Source organism: Oncorhynchus masou, chromosome 13 (assembly GCF_036934945.1).
Source record: "Oncorhynchus masou masou isolate Uvic2021 chromosome 13, UVic_Omas_1.1, whole genome shotgun sequence".
Classification (NCBI taxonomy): Eukaryota; Metazoa; Chordata; class Actinopteri; order Salmoniformes; family Salmonidae; genus Oncorhynchus; species Oncorhynchus masou.
The window spans coordinates 26,204,940-26,229,228 of record NC_088224.1 but is presented as its reverse complement, the minus strand read 5'-3'; the positions used below and the strand labels follow the sequence as shown (position 1 = coordinate 26,229,228).

The following is a 24,289-nucleotide window of genomic DNA, read 5'->3' as shown; positions in this document are numbered from 1 at the left end:
GTCAGACCTTTTTGGGACACTGACTATATTTCCACTGAGCCTGCCTCCTCCCCAGAGCCAGAGCCAAGATTCAGCCATTAGTGCTGAGTGTGGAGAGCGAGCATATGAAGAGGGAGGCCCAGAGACTGAGGCAGCAGGAGGCCCGGGATACATTATATGGCCTGGGCCGCAACCCACTGGCTGACAGGCAGGACTTCACACTGGAGCTCGACCTGTTCACTGACTGAAACACAGTGACTGTGACTATGGAAAAATAACCAACAGCTCTGCTGTTGTTTATTCTAATGTAATGTGTGTTTGTTTACACTAGAATCAGTAGTAGGAAATAGAATACCTTCATTATAGATTAGCAAGTGTGAATACCGTGACACTGTTAGCTAGTTGATTAACTAGTCATTTTGATATCTCCATGTTTCTGGGAAATAAAATGTAGTTGGTGGATTTACGTTATTGATTGATATCAGGCAGCAATGATGACAAACAGGACTATAACATATCAAGACGAGGAAGGAAGACAAGGTGCTATATTTTTTTCAGCACTTGTTTTCTGCTGTTGGAACTGTGGCTGTCGTTCAAAGCAGTTGTCTGATTTTAAGGGCTGTATGTGTAGGCCTTATCCTCACAAAACTGAGCGCCCCAAAGGACACAACAGAACAGGCCCAGACTTCTGTTCACATGGAGACCCAATATGAAGACATATCTGGCCCAATCAAGCAGACGATTCATCTTGTGTAACATGCTGACCCAGAAGAAAGCACTCAGTGAAAAATTGCCTTAATGAAATTGACTGCACTGCTGTCTAGAGGCAGACAGATTGAAATATTGTCTGTGCTTGTGCTATGACAGTTTGCTACGGGAGTCAGTTAATACATTGATACTCTAGGCTATTACATCATACAGTTAATGCTACATCATAGCTCGTTATGTAGTGTTATCACTTGGACTGAAATATGTTCCGGTACTCATTTTGAGTGTCGGTATTGTTTTTATTTAGGTGTAGGAGCTCCACAGTACTTTTGAGCTAATATTCTATAAGATGAACAGGGGCTCAGCAGTAGAAAATGTGAGGTGCCGGTACACGGCTCTGGTAAGATCCTGCTTGTCCATTTCAAGCACTGAGTGCTATGCCTATTCAATGGGCCAGATTCAGTAAGGTGATATTTGGAATTTATCTGGTATTTATGACATCATAGCTGTTCTTTAGGAAATAATGAATTAAACCTCTCAAAGATTCAATTCCCAGTAGGTTGTACCTTTTAACTTTGAAACAGTGTCAACTAGAAGTTGTTGAATTGAATTCCAGTAAACGTTTGATTTAATTATGAGCCATGTAATAAACTTGTAATAGATGACACATGACAGAACTTGTTTGCTTAACTGCATGCAATCACTTACTGGTGGAGAGGTCACAGCCTGTCTTTGAATCTAATACACACACACACACACACACACACTTTTACTGCACTCATTTCAGAGTACCACTGCCTGTAAACGTCCCCCAAATGCCCTATCTTACCATAAAATATTTTGCCTACCTCACCATTGTAAAGAAAATATTATGAGAAAATAACACAGCCAATGTAAAGCTGAACATAGTCACTTTAAGTGACGATGAAGTGTGGATGTATATTGCAGATAAAGTAACAAGGGAATTGACACCCGTACTTTATTATCAGATCCACACCAAAAACAGGATATCAAATGACACTGTGTTTTCATATGTTTACAGTGCTAAGCAACAGCACTGTTTTGCTCCATTTCATTTCTGACATAGATCACCTATTTTCCCTGTCTATCTTTCATATGCCCATAGACTATATTATTTTCAGCATTATACTGAAAAATTACCCAAATCAAAAAATGCATATTAAAAAAATGACTGTACATTTTTTTATACATTAACAAATGAATGTATGGCAATTGTTATTGAACTCAAAATACCACTAATATTTCAGAACAAGCGGTAAAGCTTCATTTGACTCCAGTTTTTGCTTTGTAGCACCTACGTATGAAATATTATGGAGTCTTAAAGGAGGAGGTCTGGGTAAGTCCAAAAATGTCATAAATATGCCAACTTTGATTATTTCTCAATTATGTTTTTTGATACAAATGTCAAATATATGTCAACAATACTTCCTCCGAAGGACCATTCTATTTATTAAATGTTGTGAAAGTCCCGAATCATGGTCTTATTTTGTCCTGGTTTCGTGAGGAATCACCATTATAAAGCTTCCATCACTGGTCTGGTTCCTCCTCTTCCATTGCTCACATTAACTGACACTAAGTGGAAACTGGTCACTGGCGTCACCAACTTTAAAATAACCTTATTTTTGAGGGGGTTAAAACTCTACAGTACTCAAAACAGATTAGTTGCACAACATTAGCAGATTGGTCTTGTAAAAATAAACACTTATGTAATAGTTAGTAGTAAGTAGTTGTACTACAGACTGTCATTGCATTTCAAGACTTATGAGGAAAATGCTTGACATTTTCCAAAGATTTGGCCCCAAGCTGTGCAATGTGTTGGAGTTGAGCAGGTACGGCTGGTAAATCTACAAGTTTTGAATACCATGGCAAAAAACTTGAACTAGGGCTCTCCCCTAAACCATAACCTTTAGAGACCAGTCGAAATCGAAACAAGAAATAGGGAACTTGAAAGGGAACCATTCTGTAATGTCTGGTTTATATTTAGTTTCTTGGTCAAATGGTAATATTTCTTTAAACCAGAGTAGAGATCAATTCTGAACTGATGCAATTATGGGGATTTTTTTCCGGTTCTTTGTGTTTATACGTGCAGAGACAAATAACCACACACTGATATCATGGTCCAAACACACCAAAACAGTCATGAAGAGGGCACGACAAAACCTTTTCCATCGGGGGAGACTGAAATGATTTGGAATGGATCCCTAGATCCTAAAAAAGTTCTACAGCTGCACCATCGAGAGCATCCTGACCGGTTGCATCCCCGCCGGGTATGGCAACTGCTCGGCATCCGACCGTAAGGCGCTACAGAGGGTAATGCGTATGGCCCAATATATCACTAGGGCCAAGCTTCCTGCCATCCAGGATCTATATACTAGACGGCATCCGAGAAAGTCCCCAAAAATGGTCAAAGACTCCAGTCACCTACGTCATAGACTGTTCTCTCTGCTACCCTGCGGAAAGCGGTACCGAAGCGCCAAGTCTAGGTCCAAAAGGCTTCTTAACAGCTTCTACCTCCAACTTCTGAACAATGAATCAAATGGCCACCTGGCCTATTTACCTTGACCCCCCCCCCCCTAAAACCCCAAACAGCAAGCAATGCAGATGTAGAAGCACGGTGGCTAGGAAAAACTCCCCAGAAATGCCAGAAACTAGGAAGCAAACTAGAGGAACCAGTCTCTGAGGGGTGGCCAGTCCTCTTCTGGCTGTGCCGGCTGGAGATTATAACAGAACATGGCCAAGAAGTTCAAACGTTCACAGATGACCAGCAGGGTCAGATAATAATAATCAAAGTGGTTGTAGAGGGTGCAACAGGTCAGCAACTCAGGAGTAAATGTTAGTTTGCTTTCATTGTCGATCATTCAGAGTTAGAGACAGCAGGTGCGGTAGAGAGAGAGTCCAAAACAGCAGGTCCGGGACAAGGTAGCATTACCTCGACTACCTCGACTAACCTGAACCCCCGCACATTGACTCTGTACCGGTACCCCCTGTATATATGGCCTCGTTATTGTTACGTCATTTTATTGTGTTACTTTTTATGAAATGTTTTACTTAGTTTATTTAGTAAATATTCACTTACCTCTATTTTTTAAACTGCATTGTTGGTTAAGGTTTGTAAGTAAGCATTTCGAGGTAGGGTCTACACATGTTGTATTCGGCGCATGTGATAAATGTAATTTTATTTGATCTGCTGAGCACTGTTGAAACTACAAGATAAACATCTCTGTTGACCTGATCTGAATGCAAGTTATTTGAAGCCTAATATTATGATGTAATAAAGTTATTATAGCAGAACCTTTACTCTGAGCGCTTTTCCAAGGGGATTTTGGAAATATTGAGCATGGATAGAGACAGTAATATGTAGGTGTAATGAAAAGATTGTGTGTGTGTGTGTGTGTGTGTGTGCGCACGAATTGTGTGTGTACTTTGGCCGCTTCTAAGACACACCCACCCTCTCTCAGCCTCAACCTCAGCCTTAGAGCCCTGCACACTGCTGCTATTGACTCACTCCTCCCCTGGACCAGACAGAGAACAGAGCAGCAGTCTGTGCCTCGCTCTCACCTCATACTCTTCTCACCACACCAGGGATCCACATCCAGCCGTCGCCCGTCTGCCACCAGACAACCAGAGGAACCATGGTGCTCTACCACAGGGAGTTTGACAAGGCAGGCAGGGCAGCCGGTCTCCAGATATGGAGGATAGAGAAGATTGAGCTGGTCCCTGTGCCTGAGAACCTGCATGGGAGCTTCTATGTTGGGGACGCGTACGTGGTCCTCCATACCGTCAAACAGCGGGATAGCTGCTTCTACGACCTGCACTTCTGGCTGGGTGAGTCGGAGTGAATGAGTGAGTGTGTTTCCTCAGGCTCTTCCACACAACATGTCACACGTTGGATGATATGTTTACTGACGGAGGGTTATGGATCCTTAGAGATCAACGTGAATACATGTGGGGAGAGCGTCATAGACGTTCACGTTTTATAACTACAGGCTGGAATCCATGGCATAATATTCTCAGAACTTTCTCATTAACATTAATAAATACATTGGCAATAGCTAAAATAACTTAGCATCAAAGGACATAATATACCAACAGTGTTATAACACATTCCCTTCATCATAGGATCATATCTGAGTAGATGTATTCATATAGGAGAAGAACACGGACACATTGATGCGGCTGGCTTCCGGGTTGGATGGCGCTGTGTTGGGTCGTGTTGGGCTTGGTTGGGTCGTGTATCAGAGGAAACATGACTTTCAACCGTCTCTCCCGAGCCCGTACGGGAGTTGTAGCGATGAGACAAGATAGTAGCTACTAAACATTTGGATACCACGAAATTGGGGAGAAAAAGGGGTAAAAAAAGAAAGAAATTAAACTAAAAAAACACACAAAAAAGATAGTTGAGAAATGGATTAAATAATCACTATTATTTGGCATTGCTGGCCTGCACCTACTCTGAAAGATCCCATGTCAACCTAACAGTAGAATGCCTCTGCTCTTTGTGGATGATCGTGTGTGAGCAGGGATGGAACAGAAGGATTTTGGGCACTGGACAGCCAGTCTTACGTATAGGCCTCAAGGCCTTTGTCAGAGCCCGGATCTAAATGCCATGCGATGTTTGAAAAGACAAAATGTCAATAGCCGGGTAGCTAGTTGGGCACATTTTGTACTAGCCCTGTCTGAAAAGTACTGGCAATGAGTTAATGGGCTAGCTTCATTTCCATCCCTGTGTGTGAGTGACGTTTCGTAACGTTTCACAACTGTGAGGTCTCGAAGTGCTGTTGTCTTAGTGTACAGAGAAGTAAAGCAGAAGCAAGTCAGCCGATCTTGTCATCAGCTGAGCTGAATACAGATTTTTTTGCCTGAAGTAAAAAATGAAAGTGACTATCTGGGTGGGGTGATTGACGATCATGAATCTTCCCGGATAAGATACGGTCATTCTCAGCAGTGGTCGTAAACTATATCAGTCCCCGTTCCACACCTAATCTGGGAAAATGATCACGCCTTTTCATTAACCTTTGAGTAACTTCTCTGTTCAGCTGCCTCAGAGTACACCCATTGTACCTGAAAGTACTGTTAGTTTTGTGTTGCGATGACTGAACCATGCAAGTCGAGGCTACTGATCTGTAACTCCAGCTTCCTTCCTTGACACATAATCATATATTTTTGTCTCTCTCTCCCACACCCTCTCTCTCTCTCTTTCTTCCACCCTTCCTCTTTCCTCTCCTCCTTCATCCCCCCCCCCATCATTAATCATTAACCACTAAACACGCTAATGGACCCCTAAAGGGTTTCTTTCACACTATGCTTTCTTCCCTCAGTTCCTTCATTCAGTCACTCACTAAGTTAGAATGGCAACATGTCATAGACTGCTAGCTAATGTCTAACTATGTTAGTCACACCAAAATAGTAGGTATGACTTGGACTGTTTACCTCATCAGGCCTACAAGGTACCACTGACAGGGTTTCAGCTCTTCAAATCAAATCCAATTGCATTGGTCACATACACACGGTTAGCAGATGTTATTGCGACTGTAGCGAAATGCTTGTGCCTTTATTTCAGACAGTGCAGCAATATCTAACACTGTATTCTCACAATTCCACAACAACTACCTAATAAAAACATATACATATAAACATATGGATGAGCAATGACAGAGCGGCATAGGAAAGATGCAATAGAATGGTATAAAATATAGTATAAACATATGAAATGACTAATGCAAGATATGTAAACATTACTGAAGTGGCATTATGAAAGTGTCTAGCGATCAATTTATTCAAGTGGCCAATGATTTCAAGTCTGTACCCAGGCAGCATCATCTCTGTGTTAGGGGTGGCTGTTTAACAGTCTGAAGGCCTTGAGATAGGTGTTAAACCACTGTTGTGTTGTGCAGCAGCAGCAGTTACCCAGAAATGTACAATGGCAACACGCAAGGCTGTTAGATTCTGTTTGAGAGTGAAAACCGCATCACCAGTGTGATTATTATTGCCAAGCTATCTATCTGCAAGGGTGACAAAAAAGATGTGAACAAACAGGACCACGCCACACAATGTGAAAATAAAGCATACTATGAACATCACAGTGATAACATCAGCTAGGCAGTTTGACTCATAAGAATGAACATTGTGCTTAAGTTCCTTTGTCTAAACTTGAATACTCTCTCATTTCATGCTAACATTTATCACATTGTATATAAGTACTGTACCACTCATGTTCTCTCCTCAGGTAAGGAGTGCAGCCAGGACGAGAGCACGGCGGCGGCCATCTTTACTGTTCAGCTGGATGATTTCCTAGGAGGGAAGCCTGTCCAGTACCGAGAACTGCAGGGGTTCGAGTCCACCGCCTTCACACGCTACTTCAAGGGAGGCATCACATATAAAGTACAATATTGTCTTACTGATGCATTTTATTTCAGTTTATTCCACTAATATTATATTTGTTCCTGTATCTGTCTTACTGTTATTTACTACTAGAAGATATGGTGTTATATTGAACCAAAAAAAGCACCCTTATTTTTAGCAGTGAACATTCATTCCATTTGCCACATTTCGGACCCTGGGCATCATACTCTGGAGGTCTGCTATAAAATAAACACTTGTTGAAATGTTTTGTTTGGTCCTGACCATGGGCAGCAACACTGACTCATGGGATGGTAAGGGAACCTGGTGTGCAGATGAAAAGGAAAAACAGTTATGCCTGATCCTCACATTGTTTGTTTTTCTTGGTTCTGAACCTTTCTTAATTTTCCTAAATATTGCCCAATCACTAGAAGGAACAACTTGACATTCTAACCTTGTTCAACCTCACAGGCTCATAGGCTCTGACGTTGCCTTTTATATGTTGTTTCAGGGAAGTTTGTGTTGGGTACTATGTAACTCTGTATCTTCTTTTGTATGTGATGTATGCTATGTACATCTACATCTTGTATTGCTTTTAAACTGAGCAAGACAAATTCCCTCTTGGGAGCAATGACGTATTCAATTTTATCCTGATCTACTCCATTTTTTCTATTCTATCCTGTTCTATTTTAGGCTGGAGGCGTGGCCTCTGGGTTCCATCACGTGGTCACCAACGACCTGTCAGCTCTGAGACTATTCCATATCAAAGGTCGCCGCGTCGTCAGGGCAACTGAGGTCACCCTCAACTGGTCCAGCTTCAACACAGGGGACTGCTTCATCGTGGACCTTGGAGCAGTAAGTTTTGATTGATTGATTGATCTACTGATTGACTAATTGACTCATCGATGGATCGACAGATCAGTAGATTGTACTTTAGCCTCCCTCTATGTGAGAGTATACCATATAGATATAGAACATGTATCAATGATATAGTGTCTATGTTGGGAACACTGCCTCTGCCACTTGTATGGCACAGATGGTAGTGCCCTCAGTCACCCTATAACAACAGTTCATTTGTTTGACTGTCACCTTCCTGAGAAAACAGACACATTGTCCAGTCAAACTTCAAATTCTGTTGAAAGTCAAATATTAACTGTTCGGCTTGAGTTCTCCTTAAATATGTAGGCCTACGGTATGTTGACTTGAGGTGGGTTTATGTATCAGATCATTTGATATACAAGGTGTCCTAATGTTTACCAAACTAAATCTAAAAGCTGTACTGTTCTCTTACATCTGCTGGCCCCAGCATAGTGTTAGTAATCCCTCGAAGCTAAACGCCTGTATGCACCTGGAACTTTATAAAGTGAGCAACAACCTTCTTTCAAATGAACCGTACCTGTTACCTGTCTATAGGTTATCTACCAGTGGTGCGGTTCAGAGTGCAACAAATTTGAGCGCCTGAAGGCAGCACAGGTGGCTGCCAGTATCCGGGACAATGAGAGGAATGGCCGAGCAAAGCTGGTTGTCGTGGAAGAGTGGAGCGAGCCGCCTGAGTTAACTGAGGTGACAGATGCTAATTCAATATGTATTTTTACAATATTGAACTTTCATTCCCTAGTCTAAAATTTGCACTCTTGAATGGACATTAATCTTGAATTACTGCAGGCACTTAACTGTAAGACAGTTAAATAATCCCGTTCTGTACACTATCATTTTGCTATCTCCATTAACACAAGTCAATATTATCTTGGTCTTTTTTGTCTTTGTGTTTTTACCGGTCAACTTTAACAGGTACTTGGCAACAAGCCAGATCTACCAGAAGGTGATGACAATGACGATATGATGGCAGATATCTCCAACAGGAAGATGGCCAAACTCTACATGGTACGGTACATAATCTATACACACTCTAACACACACTCACACACACTCACACACACTCATCTCGCTGTTGTTCCTTTCAGGTTTCTGATGCGTCCGGAGAAATGCAGGTGACCCTAGTCTCAGAGGAGAACCCGTTCTCTCAGAGCCATCTGCTGTCTGACGAGTGCTTCATCCTGGACCACGAGAAGAGCAAAATGATCTTTGTCTGGAAAGGTACGTATTTAAACTGATACACATGCTTATCTTGGCCATCTAAATTCATCCCCTCATCCTTTAGTACCTCCCATCTTTTTTGTACCTCTTCTTCTGCATGAATCTTCCATCATCACCCATAAAGGCCGTAACGCCAACCCCAGTGAGAGGAAGACTGCCATGAAGACTGCTGAGGGCTTCATCAAGCAGATGGGCTACCCACCTAACACACAGGTTCATGCTCATTATCATCCATATAGCGTCAGTCATAACTGCTTTGATTGGATCTTTTGATTGGAATAACTTGTGACTCCAATATCAGTCTATGTCAGTTCATGACCTGCTAAACTGATCAAATCAAACTTCATTTGTCACATGCACCGAATTCAACAAGTCTAGACCTTACCGTGAAATGCTTACATACAAGCCCTTAACCAACAGTGCAGTTCAAGAAGAGTTAAGAAAATATTTACCAAATGAACTCAAGTAAATAATAATTTGTACATGTAGGTAGAGGTGAAGTGGCTATGCATAGATAATAAACAGCGAGTAGCAGCAGTGTACTAAACAAATGGGGGTGGGGCAGTTCTCTGACCACACTGCCAGTTCTCTGACCTCCTCCCTATAGGCTGTCTCATTGTTGTCGGTGATCAGGCCTATCGTTGTTGTGTCAACAGCAAACTTAATGATGGTGTTGGAGTCGTGTTTGGCCACGCAGTCGTGGGTGACCAGGGAGTACAGGAAAGGACTAAGTACACACCCCTGAGGGGCCCCAGTGTTGAGGACCCGCATGGCAGACGTGTTGTTGTCTACCCTAACCACCTGGGGGCGGCCCGTCAGGAAGTCCAGGATCCAGTTGCAGAGGGAAGTGTTTAGTCCCTGGGTCCTTAGCTTAGTGATGAGCTTCGTGGGCACTATGGTGTTAAACGCTGAGCTGTAGTCAGGTGTTCCTTTTGTCCAGGTGGGAAAGGGCAATGTGGAGTGCGAGTGAGATTGCGTCATCTGTGGATCTGTTGGGGCGGTATGCAAATTGGAATGGGTCTAGGGTATCCAGGAGGATGCTGTTTATGTGAGCCATGACCAGCCTTTCAAAGCACTTAATGGCTACCGACGTGAGTGCCAAAGGGCGGTAATCATTTGGGCAGGTTACCTTCGCTTCCTTGGGCACAGGAACTATGGTAGTCTACTTGAAACATGTAGGTATTACAGACTCAGTCAGAGGTTGAAAATGTCAGTGAAGACACTTGCTAGTTGGTCCGCGCATGATTTGAGTACACGTTCTGGTAATCCATCTGACCCTGCGGCTTTGTGAATGTTGACCTGTTTAAAGGTCTTGCTCACATCGGCTACCGAGAGCGTTATCACATAGACATCCAGAACAGCTGGTGCTCTCGATGATGCTTCAGTGTTGCTTGCCTCGAAGTGAGCATAAAAGCATTTAGCTCGTCTGGTAGGCTTGCGTCACTGGGTCAGCTCACGTCTGTGTTTCCCTTTGCAGTCCATAATTGTTTTCAAGCCCTGCCACATCCGATGAGAGTCAAAGCCGGTGTAGTAGGATTCAATCTTAATCATGTATTGACGCTTTGCTTGTTTGATGGTTCGTCTGAGGGCATAGTGGGATTAGTGTCACGCTACTTGAAAGCGCCAGCTTTAGCCTTTAGCTCGATGCGGATGTTGCCTGTAATCATTTACATTTACATTTACATTTAAGTCATTTAGCAGACGCTCTTATCCAGAGCGACTTACAAATTGGTGAATTCACCTTCTGACATCCAGTGGAACAGCCACTTTACAATAGTGCATCTAAATAATTTAAGGGGGGGGGGTGAGAAGGATTACTTTATCCAATCCTAGGTATTCCTTGAAGAGGTGGGGTTTCAGGTGTCTCCGGAAGGTGGTGATTGACTCCGCTGTCCTGGCGTCGTGAGTGAGTTTGTTCCACCATTGGGGGGCCAGAGCAGCGAACAGTTTTGACTGGGCTGAGCGGGAACTGTACTTCCTCAGTGGTAGGGAGGCGAGCAGGCCAGAGGTGGATGAACGCAGTGCCCTTGTTTGGGTGTAGGGCCTGATCAGAGCCTGGAGGTACTGCGGTGCCGTTCCCCTCACAGCTCCGTAGGCAAGCACCATGGTCTTGTAGCGGATGCGAGCTTCAACTGGAAGCCAGTGGAGAGAGCGGAGGAGCGGGGTGACGTGAGAGAACTTGGGAAGGTTGAACACCAGACGGGCTGCGGCGTTCTGGATGAGTTGTAGGGGTTTAATGGCACAGGCAGGGAGCCCAGCCAACAGCGAGTTGCAGTAATCCAGACGGGAGATGACAAGTGCCTGGATTAGGACCTGCGCCGCTTCCTGTGTGAGGCAGGGTCGTACTCTGCGGATGTTGTAGAGCATGAACCTACAGGAACGGGCCACCGCCTTGATGTTAGTTGAGAACGACAGGGTGTTGTCCAGGATCACGCCAAGGTTCTTAGCGCTCTGGGAGGAGGACATAATGGAGTTGTCAACCGCGATGGCGAGATCATGGAACGGGCAGTCCTTCCCCGGGAGGAAGAGCAGCTCCGTCTTGCCGAGGTTCAGCTTGAGGTGGTGATCCGTCATCCACACTGATATGTCTGCCAGACATGCAGAGATGCGATTCGCCACCTGGTCATCAGAAGGGGGAAAGGAGAAGATTAATCGTGTGTCGTCTGCATAGCAATGATAGGAGAGACCATGTGAGGTTATGACAGAGCCAAGTGACTTGGTGTATAGCGAGAATAGGAGAGGTCCTAGAACAGAGCCCTGGGGGACACCAGTGGTGAGAGCGCGTGGCGAGGAGACAGATTCTCGCCAAGCCACCTGGTAGGAGCGACCTGTCAGGTAGGACGCAATCCAAGCGTGGGCCGCGCTGGAGATGCCCAACTCGGAGAGGGTGGAGAGGAGGATCTGATGGTTCACAGTATCGAAGGCAGCCGATAGGTCTAGAAGGATGAGAGCAGAGGAGAGAGAGTTAGCTTTAGCAGTGCAGAGCGCCTCCGTGATACAGAGAAGAGCAGTCTCAGTTGAATGACTAGTCTTGAAACCTGACTGATTTGGATCAAGAAGGTCATTCTGAGAGAGATAGCGGGAGAGCTGGCCAAGGACGGCACGTTCAAGAGTTTTGGAGAGAAAAGAAAGAAGGGATACTGGTCCATGGCTTCTTGTTGGAATATGTACGTACAGTCCCTGTGGGGATGACGTCGTCAATGCACTTATTGATGAAGCCGATGACTGAGGTGGTATACTCCTCAATGACATTGGATGAATCCCGGAACATATTCCAGTCTGGGCTAGCTGTTATTGACAAAAAAGACACACACCCCCACCCCTCGTCTTACCAGACCTAGCTTCTCTGTTCAGCAGGTGTATGGAAAATCCCGCCAGCTCCATATTATCTGTGTTGACATTCAGGCACGACTCGGTGAAACATAAGATATGACAGTTCTTAATGTCCCGTTACCGATTCTCAGAAGGCAGCCAGATCTGCGTCCTCTTTTCTTTACGCAAATGATGGGGATCTGGGCCTGTTCCCAGAAGAGCAGTATATCCTTCTCGTCAGACTCGTTAAAGAAAAAAGATTCTACTAGTTTGTGGTGAGTAATCGCTGTTCTGATGTCCAGAAGTTATTTTTGGTCATAAGAGACGGTGGCAGCAACATTATGTACAAAATAAGTTTAAAAATAAGTTACAAACAAGGCAAAAAATTACAAAATAGCACAATTGGTTAGGAGCATGTAAAACGTCAGCCATCCTCTTCTGCGCCGCTGTCTTAATCAGGACTGAAGGAGAGTTGATCCCGAAACCTGACATTCATAGAAACAACTCCTCTATCTCCAGATCCAGGTACTCCCAGAAGGTGGGGAGACTCCCATCTTCAGGCATTTCTTCCAGGGCTGGAGGGATAAAAACCAGAGCGAAGGGTTTGGGAAGGTCTTTGTGACCGAGAGGATCGCAAAGATACGTCAGGTGGAGTTCGATGCCTCCAAACTCCATGAGTCCCAGGGCATGGCAGCCCATTATAACATGGTGGATGACGGCACAGGAGACACTCAGGTACAGAACCATGTGTTACTGCCACAAGACTGTTAGCCCGCTGAGCTAAGGTCTAAGCAATAGATCAGGGAGCTAACACAGGCCTTCAGGTATCAGGCAAGGTTCCTCATTACGCAAGCATTACGAGCAGTGAATAAGGAAATGTGCTCATCTAAAAATGAGTCAGGTGTTTTATTCAACTGACAATTCCAATCACATGGATTGTAAACAACTGATAGTAGAATGGCAAGCCAGATGCATGTTTCATGTTCCAGATCTTCAGAGTGGAGAGCAGTGGTCGAGTCCCAGTTGACCCAAAGACGTTTGGTCAGTTCTATGGAGGAGACTGTTACATCATCCTCTATACATATATGAGAGGACAGATCATCTACACCTGGTGAGTCTGGTAGACCTGTACTTATATATTCAATTAGATTGATTGGTTGATTGGTTTGATGGATTGATTGATGAATTAATTGATTGATCCCTATACTTCCTGTGACAGGCAGGGGGCTAGCAGCACTCTAGATGAGCTCACAGCTTCTGCCTTCCTAACTGTGGAGCTCGATCGCTCTCTGGGTGGGAATGCAGTTCAGGTAAGTCTAACCCAAATTAAGTTGAGGATCTCTTATTGTCCAATGTCCACAGATATCCAGTTGATGTGCTTTATCCCAACCCCTCCGAAAAACACACACACTACTTCTCGGTGGAAATGTGGAAAAGCTGTAGAAAGTTTTAAACCTTTTTTTTAGATCACAGTTGGAAAGTGTGATACTAGAGGTTTTTCTCTCCAGCCCATAGTGTATTAAATTCCCTAATTTGATTGTTTCATTAGGGTTTACTCCATGCCTACGGGGCATGATGAAATATTTTATCTGGTTGTGAAGTTGGTATCTCATTATCTGATTCAATGTTTTATGATAAACTGTTAGCTCAGGGTGCCGCTGGGAGATTCTCAATTGGTTTTACTAACTCCTCCATCCTCTCCTCACCTCTTTTTTTAAAAAGGTCAAAGGTAACCAAGGAGAGGAAACGTGGAAACAAATGCGCTTGTATGAAATGAGAATCTCCTTCTCCACTCGTGCCTCATCAGGCAAATCGAGAGCTTGGGACTAAAAGGTTCAATGTGGAAAAATATGATTCTAAGATAATTCAAGTTCTGATCCCTCAATGGTTTGAATGGTGTCCACGATGTTTATCTTGTATTCTTTTGAAATAACAACAACAACATGATTTGGGGTATTTAGAGTACTATATAGGTAGAGAACATTGAACAGAACAAGGCTATGTCAATAACAACATTTAGACAAAAATGCAGATACAATCTTATAGTCCCAAACTCTCGAAATGCGTTTACAGGGGTGGAATACCCAAATAAATGTGTAAAGTGATTAAAACAAATGGAGATAGTTGTGGCAGACAGTTTATAGATAAGTAGAGTATAGTTTTTAAATGTGTACATGTTTTTCTCCTTTGAAAAAAACATCTGATTCAAAGTGGGTGTGGCAGATTATAAAACCCTTCTGCGCTACCTGCCGAGAGGACACTCTTGTGCATCCGCTGCCGAAGGAGGCCATCGAAGAGGGAGCAGACTCCTTTGTTCGCCTACTAACGAATTGACACTTTCCTCAACCACTCGGCCACTTATCGGTTTCTGGGTCACAGAGGATAGATAACGGTATTTTGCCCAAATGAGAATCTTCCACTGTGTTTGCCGTGTTATGGTGCCCCCTAGTGGTTGTCTACAGCATAGTTTTCTACCTGGCCCTCCAGCTATGGCTTTGCTATCCATGAGCTCCTGTACCAAATTTGATATGCGTTAATACTCTCTTTTGGTTTCCTAGGTGAGAGTATCCCAAGGAAAAGAGCCTGCCCATCTCCTGAGTCTGTTCAAAGCCAAACCCCTCATCGTGTATAAGAATGGTACCTCACGCATCGGAGGCCAGGCACCTGCAGCCCCCACACGCCTGTTTCAGGTCCGACGTAACCTGGGCACCATCACACGCATCGCAGAGGTAAGGATATTCTCTCACACAGACACACACCTATGGTTGTTTGATTGGCAGAGATGCAAGGTAAACACACATAAATGCAGTTTTCACACTATATTGTGAAAAGGCACTGATTATTGCTAAATTTGAGTTTTTTTGCATTGGCATTTTCAATGCTCATTTGTCATTTCCTATCATCTAGACTGGAGGTCAGCATTTGCTCACCACTAGATCCCAGTTGCATTGTCTGTTGTGTGTGTGTGTGTTGTGGCAGGTGGATGCGGAGGCTGGCAGCCTGAACTCTAACGACGCATACCTGCTGAAGCTGCCCTCGGGGGGGAGCTACCTGTGGGTGGGTAAGGGCGCCAGCGAGGACGAAGAGCGGGGGGCCCAGTACCTGAGTCAGGTGCTGAAGTGTCAGACGCAACGCATCGTAGAGGGACAGGAACCAGGTGAGAATATCATACAGATTCCTCGGCCTGGGCTCATGTTCATAAAACGTCTCAGGGAAGGAGTGCTAATGTGGTATTAGTTTTCCTTTTTAGTTCATAATGAATAATATGGACGGGTTCTGGATATTAGATCAGAAGTTCTACTCCGAGAAGCTTTATGAGGGGCGGCAGGTAGCCTAGTGGTTAGAGCGTTGGACTAGTAACTGGAAGGATCAAATCCCAGAGCGGACAAGTTAAATATCTGTTGTTCTCCACCTGAACAAGGCCTTTAACTCACTGTTCCTAGGCTGTCATTGAAAATAAGATTTTTTTTCTTAGCTGACATGCCTAGTCAAATAAAGGTAAAATAAAATGAAAATGAGATGCGATGTGATGTAGTACTCAGGAAAGTCACCAGGGGGAACACTGACACAAGGAAAGTCTTCAGACAGATTGACAAGTTTGAGGTTTTTAGTCCTAAAATGTATATCACAAGTTCAAGATGCAAAGAAACCCAAGCAGATTTGTTTTGTTTGGTTGTAGCGGACCTCTGGGCAGCGTTAGGGGGAAAGAAGGACTACCAGACATCAGAGAGACTGGCGAGTAAGAGCCTCACTCAACAACCTCGCCTGTTCGCCTGCTCCAACAAGACTGGCAGGTTCATCGTGAGTACCACACACACTCACTCACTCACTCCCTCACTCACTCACTCACTCACTCACACACTTACTCACTCACTCAAATAGATAGATGACAAATACTGCTTTCAGATTGAGGAGGTTCCAGGGGAGTTCAGTCAGGAGGATCTAGCAGAGGATGACGTCATGCTGTTGGACGTCTGGGATCAGGTATGGAGCTTGTTACATATCCTCAAATGACAATTTTCAGCCCATTTCTAACTCTATGGATGTTGAACTACATTGATGTTATTTTTTTGCGATAGGTGTTTATCTGGATTGGCAAAGATGCCAATGAAGTTGAGAGAACTGAATCTGTAAAATCAGGTGAGTTTTGGTCTATGCCTTGTGTGTGTATATGGGGTAATTAATTTTTTGTAGTACATTTAACATATAGTTTACTATAATACATATATGTATAATATATATGTGTGTATATATATATATATATATATATACACTGCTCAAAAAAATAAAGGGAAAACTTAAACAACACAATGTAACTCCAAGTCAATCACACTTCTGTGAAATCAAACTGTCCACTTAGGAAGCAACACTGATTGACAATACATTTCACATGCTGTTGTGCAAATGGAATAGACAACAAGTGGAAATTATAGGCAATTAGCAAGACACCCCCAATAAAGGAGTGGTTCTGCAGGTGGGGACCACAGATCACTTCTCATTTCCTATGCTTCCTGGCTGATGTTTTGGTCACTTTTGAATGCTGGCGGTGCTTTCACACTAGTAGAAGCATGAGACGGAGTCTTCAACCCATACAAGTGGCTCAGGAAGTGCAGCTCATCCAGGATGGCACATCAATGCGAGCTGTGGCAAGAAGGTTTGCTATGTCTGTCAGCGTAGTGTCCAGAGCATGGAGGCGCTACCAGGAGACAGGCCAGTACATCAGGAGACGTGGAGGAGGCCGTAGGAGGGCAACAACCCAGCAGGAGGACTGCTACCTCCGCATTTGTGCAAGGATGAGCACTGCCAGAGCCCTGCAAAATTACCTCCAGCAGGCCACAAATGTGCATGTGTCTGCTCAAACGGTCAGAAACAGACTCCATGAGGGTGGTATGAGGGCCCGATGTCCACAGGTGGGGGTTGTGCTTACAGCCCAACACCGTGCAGGACGTTTGGCATTTGCCAGAGAACACCAAGATTGGCCAATTCGCCACTGGCGCCCTGTGCTCTTCACAGATGAAAGCAGGTTCACACTGAGCATGTGACAGAGTCTGGAGACGCCGTGGAGAACGTTCTGCTGCCTGCAACATCCTCCAGCATGGCCGATTTGGCGGTGAGTCAGTCATGGTGTGGGATGGCATTTATTTGGGGGATCGCACTGCCCTCCATGTGCTTGCCAGAGGTAGCCTGACTGCCATTAGGTACCGAGATGAGATCCTCAGACCCCTTGTGAGACCATATGCTGGTGCGGTTGGCCCTGGGTTCCTCCTAATGCCAGACAATGCTAGACCTCGTGTGGCTGCAGTGTGTCAGCAGTTCCTGCAAGAAGGCATTGATGCTATGGACTGGCCTGCCCGTTCCCCAGACCTGAATCCAATTGAACACATCTGGGACATCATGTCTCGCTCCAGCCACCAACGCCACGTTGCACCACAAACTGTCCAGGAGTTGGCGAATGCTTTAGTCCAGGTCTGGGAGGAGATCCCTCAGGAGACCATCCACCACCTCATCAGGAGCATGCCCAGGCGTTGTAGGGAGGTCATACAGGCACGTGGAGGCCACACACACTACTGAGCCTCATTTTGACTTGTTTTAAAGACATTACATCAAAGTTGGATCAGCCTGTAGTGTGGTTTTCCACTTTAATTTTGAGTGTGACTCCAAATCCAGACCTCCATGGGTTGATAAATTTGACTTCCATTGATCATTTTTGTGTGATTTTGTTGTCAGCACATTCAACTATGTAAAGAAAAAAAATATTTAATAACTATTTCATTCATTCAGATCTAGGATGTGTTATTTTAGTGTTCCCTTTATTTATTTTTTAGCAGTGTGTATGTATATATATATATATATATATATATATATATAATGTATATACCTTTAATATATAAGAAGTGTGAACACCCACTTTTCTATGGTTTATCCCATTGATAACATCTATGTGCTCCCTTCCTTACAGCCAAGACATACATCGAGACGGATCCGGGCGGTCGGGATAAGAGGACCTCCATAGTGGTGGTGAAGCAGGGTCATGAGCCCCCCACCTTCACAGGGTGGTTCCTGGGGTGGGACGTGGCACGCTGGGACTCAGACACCATGGCCAGGACCATGAAGACACTGCATATTTAGCATCAATGAATCCCAAAAGTTATAACACAATTATAACACAGTTTAGACAGTTCTAATAGTTATAACATTCCCTCTGTATTCAGTAGAGGGTTTACAAATACTAGCGTGAAAGGAGGGTTAGCTTGACCTTCAGGGACTAGTGTTAACCACAGATGATGTGTACTGCTTGGACATCTGCGTTGTTTTTGTTCCAAAGACAAAAGACCAAAAAGTATATATGATATATAAGATATATGATGTTAATTTTAATGCAGATCTTTACATTTGGGCTACGTCTGGAAATAAGTATTGCTATTTGCTCTATAAAAACAAAAATGCCAATAAGAGGTTTGTAATTTGTGTGTTGGCGAGTATGGAAGATTGAATGCTTTTGTCATTAAAAACTCTGATAGAAAATGCATAACGCCTTCTGAGAGTTATTTGCATGAACTCACACCGAGAAAGAGAATTACATAGTTGTTTTGTCCTCGAGTCTAACCGAGCCTCGAAAGCCGCCTGATCTCGCGAGCTTACATGAATGGTTCGCAAATCAGTCTGGTAATTACCAGGCTAAAAGTCTAACCACGATGGACAATCAAATGAACTCAAGATGGGCTAATACATGATTAAAAATGTATTAGCTCGAGTGTCTTGTCTTCATCTCAAACCTTGGCCTCCTGTGTAGCCTGTAAAATTAACTTGTAATTCATATCCTACAATATTCGAGTACCTGAAAAAGTCATTTTGGTCACTTTAGAATATCAAAAGAAAGACCTAGGCTTTCCAATGAGAGACATAACTATCACTAGTAAATTGAGCATGCGATTGGGCACAGACATCAATTCAACGTTAATTCCACGTTGGTTCAACGTAATTTCATTGAAGTGGAAACAACGTCGATTCAATCAATGTGTGCCCAGTGTGTTTGCACTGCAATGTTATTATAAATGTACATTTCCTACCATCACGTCTGGCGTCTTTCAGATCATACAATTGAAACTGTTGAGCGATCAGACCAGATCCGAGAGACCACCCAAGTCACTCAGTAAATGTGCTCTTGATGGTCCTCATCTTGGTAAAGAAAACCACCGTGCTTTGATCTTACATGATTACCTTTTTCCTTTCTGATCTAATCATTTTTAAAAATCGGCAAACATTGGCCCTATTTGTATTTGAACATACACATTTAGGCAGGACACATCTTTTAAGAAGACCTAGATTTTAATATTTTTCATATTCTTGACGTTTGTTGCAATCAATGAAACTTGAAACATTTCAATCACAAGTCACACAAGTGTAGCCTATAGATGAGTTCTAGATAAGATACACATTTTACACAGAAAACATCATATCAAGTACAAATACATCTAGAATATATAACACGCCCTTTTCATTGCAACCAGTACAATGTAATTTCAGAGTTCAATGACACCAAGTGACAGAAACAGGTGGCGCGTGGAGGTGTGTCGCGTGAGGACGACGACGACAGACACCGCTCATCACCAATCGGGCAAGGAGAAAACGGAGCGCTCTGGGACTTCAACCAAACAGAGCTCTCGCTAGAAACATTCTGGGTTGAACCCGTGGTGCGGGAATGGAAGGGAGAGGGAGTCCATCCACGTTTATCGCTCAGTAGTCGTGTGGACCTGAAAGTGTGAGCAAGAGAGAGGAGATCATAAACGATACCTTGTTGCAACGATTTCGCTTTCATGTTTTGGAAAGTCCATAGGCCTACATCACAAAGGTAAGTGTGCATTCTACAAACTATATAATTGTGTAGAGATGGGAGATTATGCATAGAGATTACGTTTAGTACAATATGTGGAATGAATTAGATTATACCCAAACCATCGTCGCCAATGTTTCATGACAGTTTGCATTGAATGTCTGCCTAGACCGACTATTATTGAGTGCAAGATGATTGAATAACAAACTAGCAATAGCCTACTAACACATATAAGAGCGTTCGATTCGGCGTTTTGTTTTTTCATAGCACATGTTGGCATAACCCCTCTGTCTGCCTGTCAACCCATTCGTTTTGTCGTTAGTGGTAGAAGACTGATGTTGCCGCGCAACAGTTTCTTGATGGCCAGTCAATCTTCTGTAGCCTATTTAGATGATTCTCTCAATTTACGATTTGTCAGGCAACGAGCAGAATAATGTTATTCCTTGTGTCAACGGCAATAATCATCAACCCGAAGACAGTTAAAGTCGGATTTTGTTGGGAGCACGCCGGCGTCCTTGTCATTCAATATCGATAGCCTACTGTCTCTGAATGGGAATTAACATATGAAATCCACCGAGCTCCGAACGCTGCTCTCGCCGCTACATGTGTAAATAGGCTCCTTTCACACCCCTCTGGTTTACCTCTCATTCATCTCATGGCCCGAAATATAAAAAAATGTATAAGGAAGAGAGAGACCTATAAGCCAAGGTTTATATTCACTTACAGTGCATAGCCCCTCCAATTGTAAAGCAATAGAGTGCTGTTCTTGTTGGTTGTTGAGTGCTTTTTACATCTGCTTACATTGTATACTCTCTCTTTTATGTCTAGGTGAATGCTGCAGCACAGCCCCCTGGAAAAGTAATGAGCAAAGAAGTCTTGTGATTATTGGTTGAAGCAGCGGCGGCCAGCTTCTCCCCTGTCTGTCTCCCTCAAAGTGTGAGTAACACCATGGGGAATGGATTCTCAGACCAGATCTTCCCCAGCCTTCCTTCCTTCCAGGCCCTCCATATTGTCATCCTGGGTCTGGACTGCGCTGGGAAGACCACTGTCCTCTATCGCCTTCGTTTCAATGAGTTTGTGAACACGGTCCCCACTAAGGGATTCAACACGGAGAAGATCAAAGTGTCCCTGAGCGCAGGCGGAAAGTCCTGGCGGAAGGCGGCGTTCCACTTCTGGGATGTGGGCGGTCAGGAGAAGCTCCGCCCCCTGTGGCGCTCATACACGCGGTGCGCCGACGGTATCGTGTTTGTGGTGGATTCCGTCGACACGGAGCGTCTGGAGGAGGCCAAGACGGAGCTCCATAAGATCACGAGGTTAGCAGAGAACCAGGGGGTGCCTGTTCTAGTGGTGGCCAACAAGCAGGACCTGAGGAACTCCCTGCCGCTTCACGAGATGGAGCGCTCTCTGGCGCTAGCAGAGCTGGGTAATGGAACGCCCTGGCACCTGCAGCCCACCTGCGCCATCATAGGGGAGGGGCTACAGGAAGGTCTCGAGAAGCTTCACACCATGATCATCAAAAGGAGGAAGACGCAGAAAGCTCAACAGAAGAAGAAGAGATGATCGGATTGGTCACACACACAACCGCCATCATGGCGGAGTTGGTGGAGTTACACAAGGACTTAATGTGAGATACCAATGGTGATGGACGGGGTGTTAAAACCTGTTAGCCATGAGCTGGACATGTGGTGTTGACTAGTATGGTCTACCAATAATGCTAGGTGTCTCCTTATCAATACATTGACCAGGTGATGTGAAGCACTCAGTGAGGGGTCAGCGGCTTGCCGGACTACCTGCCTGCAAGTCTGTCTTGGCTCAGTTGTATCAGTCAAATGGAATGGGACTGAGTTTGTTCAGGGCTGTCTCCGGGGGTTGTCACTATGTCGTCACGGGAACTGATGGAATAGATGTGTTTCACCATGCCATGGACTTTGGATGGTAACAGAACTGGCTGGCACAGCAACACGGGACAGTAGACACTAATGTATTTTTTAAGTATTTTGTCATACCATGAGGCACACGAGTTCCCAGAGAGACAAAACAATCAAAACGTTGAAGTGTCAGAGAAGCCAAATGCACACTTGAGTGTATGCTGTCTTTACTGTCAAGTGTTACAAGTGTATGTAGCCTATTGTTCAATCAGTTTGAAACATGAAAACACAATGAAATGATAGGTTTACTAAAGCTTTTGTTGACAAGGTGATTACATGTAGAAAACACAAAGAATGACTATCAAGTTGCAGTAGGAGTCATGTTAGTGTGACCTCTGAAATGTTGTCTTACAATCAGTCAGTATTTAGAAGCAGGGGTGCAACTTTCACTGGGAACGGGGGACGTGTCCCCCCCCCACACACATTCTGAAATTGCATTTTTGAGAATGTTTAGTCATTGGAATGTGATACAAAACGAGGCAACTGTGTGCTTTAGGGCCATGCGGACGCCTCCGAGCAGTCAGGTAAACTGTTTGGAGTGTTTGTCCGACTGGATAAAATAAAAAATGATGTTTCCCCCCTCTTCTAAAACCAAAGTTGCACCTCTGTATACAAGTTTAGAGAATAGTTTACAATAAGCTCAATGATGATGATTCACTGAAGAGAATACAGAGATGGACATTTTTAAACGTAAGTGTAACAACATTAGTGTTTCATCAGTGATAAATGATTAGGATCTACAGCAGTTAGGGTATTTAATGTTATGATCACTTGGGTGAAGTATGGTCGAGGTGGGGTATAAACTCAGTTCAACTCAGCACTATTGGTGTCAGTGGTTGTAGTTGTGTCGTATGTAATTCTGTTGATTGTCAGGCTCAGTTGGCTCAGCAATCTCTGAATATTCCTTCCTGGCTTGGCTAGCGGTCTGTTCTGGACCCTGTACATCAAAAGTGTCAGGCATCTGTCAGATCCAGGCCCTGTACCTGCCTAAGACTTTGGGTGCGTTCCAGAGTGTAGATCCAGCCCTACTTCACTATCTACCTAAGACTTTGGGTGCGTTCCAGATAGACCTTTTCTGCTGTCAGATCCAGCCCTACCTAAGATTTTAGGTGTGTTCCAGATACACTCATTCTATTCAGGTCCTTGCAGTTTATAGGATCCTTATATCATGTTGATGTGCTTCCTGAGATGTTAAATAGTTCTCCAAATGATGTAAAGATCTGATCATCTGAGACCTGTGCAGTTTGTTTACCTGGAACGCACCCATGGACTTCCATATTCCATAGGAACATTCAAGTAAATGCACTTTATTGGTCTGTTTTCTGACCTTGCGTCATCAGATTTTTGTATGACGTTTATTATGATACTTAAAAGAAGTCAAATATTGATATTGTTTCGAAGGAAGTGTTAAAAAAAAAAGTTGTTACACTGTTACCACATTGGACAGTCAGTTATGTCCCCCTGTTTACCCTGTCTGTGTGTGAGGGGGGGGAGGGGTGATCATATGTATGTGTTTGTTTGTAGGAATTTGTTCAACTTGAATAAAGCAACAATTAAACGCAATAACATGACATCGCACAGTGGTTTCATCCTCTCCCATGTCATAATTTCCTAGATAACGTTAGACATTGGGCAACGGTGTTATGTATATTATCTTTAGAGGAAGAAGAATCTTTTAAGTTACATTTCTACCATAGCTTATCAGCAGTTCTATGGCATTTACACATTGCATTGGATTCTGGGGGAAAATTGTAAATCACTGATATTTGCTCATGAAATAGGTTCCCGCCCTCCTGTCAGTGTAGAAACGGAGAATAACAAACTGGAGAGATGTGCTTTCATTACACAGTGTACTTTACTCTACTCACACACAGACACTGTATTTCACCTGAATTCACTGGCTACTCCCCAAACCCCCTTAATTCACTGTCTACGCCCCAAACCCCCTTAATTCACTGCCTACGCCCCAAACCCACTGAATTCTGCTGTAAAACTAATTCATGTTCAACAGCTACTCTCACTGTTAGCTAGAAGTGAGGTTGGTGTTCTAATGAGGCTCATGAATATTCCT

The 24,289-nt window shown here is 43.9% G+C and overlaps 2 protein-coding genes across 2 annotated transcripts; both read left to right on the top strand.

The window, feature by feature from the left end:
- Positions 1-4,240: 4,240 nt before the first annotated feature.
- On the top strand, positions 4,241-18,988 carry LOC135552016 (scinderin-like). The gene is made up of 16 exons (XM_064983361.1): positions 4,241-4,533; positions 6,935-7,089; positions 7,741-7,902; positions 8,461-8,610; positions 8,839-8,931; positions 9,012-9,144; positions 9,269-9,357; positions 12,976-13,191; positions 13,446-13,567; positions 13,676-13,766; positions 15,015-15,185; positions 15,436-15,613; positions 16,136-16,257; positions 16,363-16,440; positions 16,536-16,596; positions 18,416-18,988. The coding sequence occupies exons 1-16, from the start codon at positions 4,341-4,343 to the stop codon at positions 18,583-18,585; spliced, it is 2,184 nt and encodes a 727-aa protein (XP_064839433.1). The 5' UTR covers positions 4,241-4,340; the 3' UTR covers positions 18,586-18,988.
- A 1,160-nt stretch (positions 18,989-20,148) lies between these two features.
- Positions 20,149-23,846, top strand: LOC135552015 (ADP-ribosylation factor-like protein 4A). Its single transcript, XM_064983360.1, has 2 exons — positions 20,149-20,308; positions 21,119-23,846. Exon 2 carries the CDS (start codon positions 21,239-21,241, stop codon positions 21,848-21,850), a length of 612 nt encoding a protein of 203 aa, XP_064839432.1. The 5' UTR covers positions 20,149-20,308; positions 21,119-21,238; the 3' UTR covers positions 21,851-23,846.
- Positions 23,847-24,289: the final 443 nt, after the last annotated feature.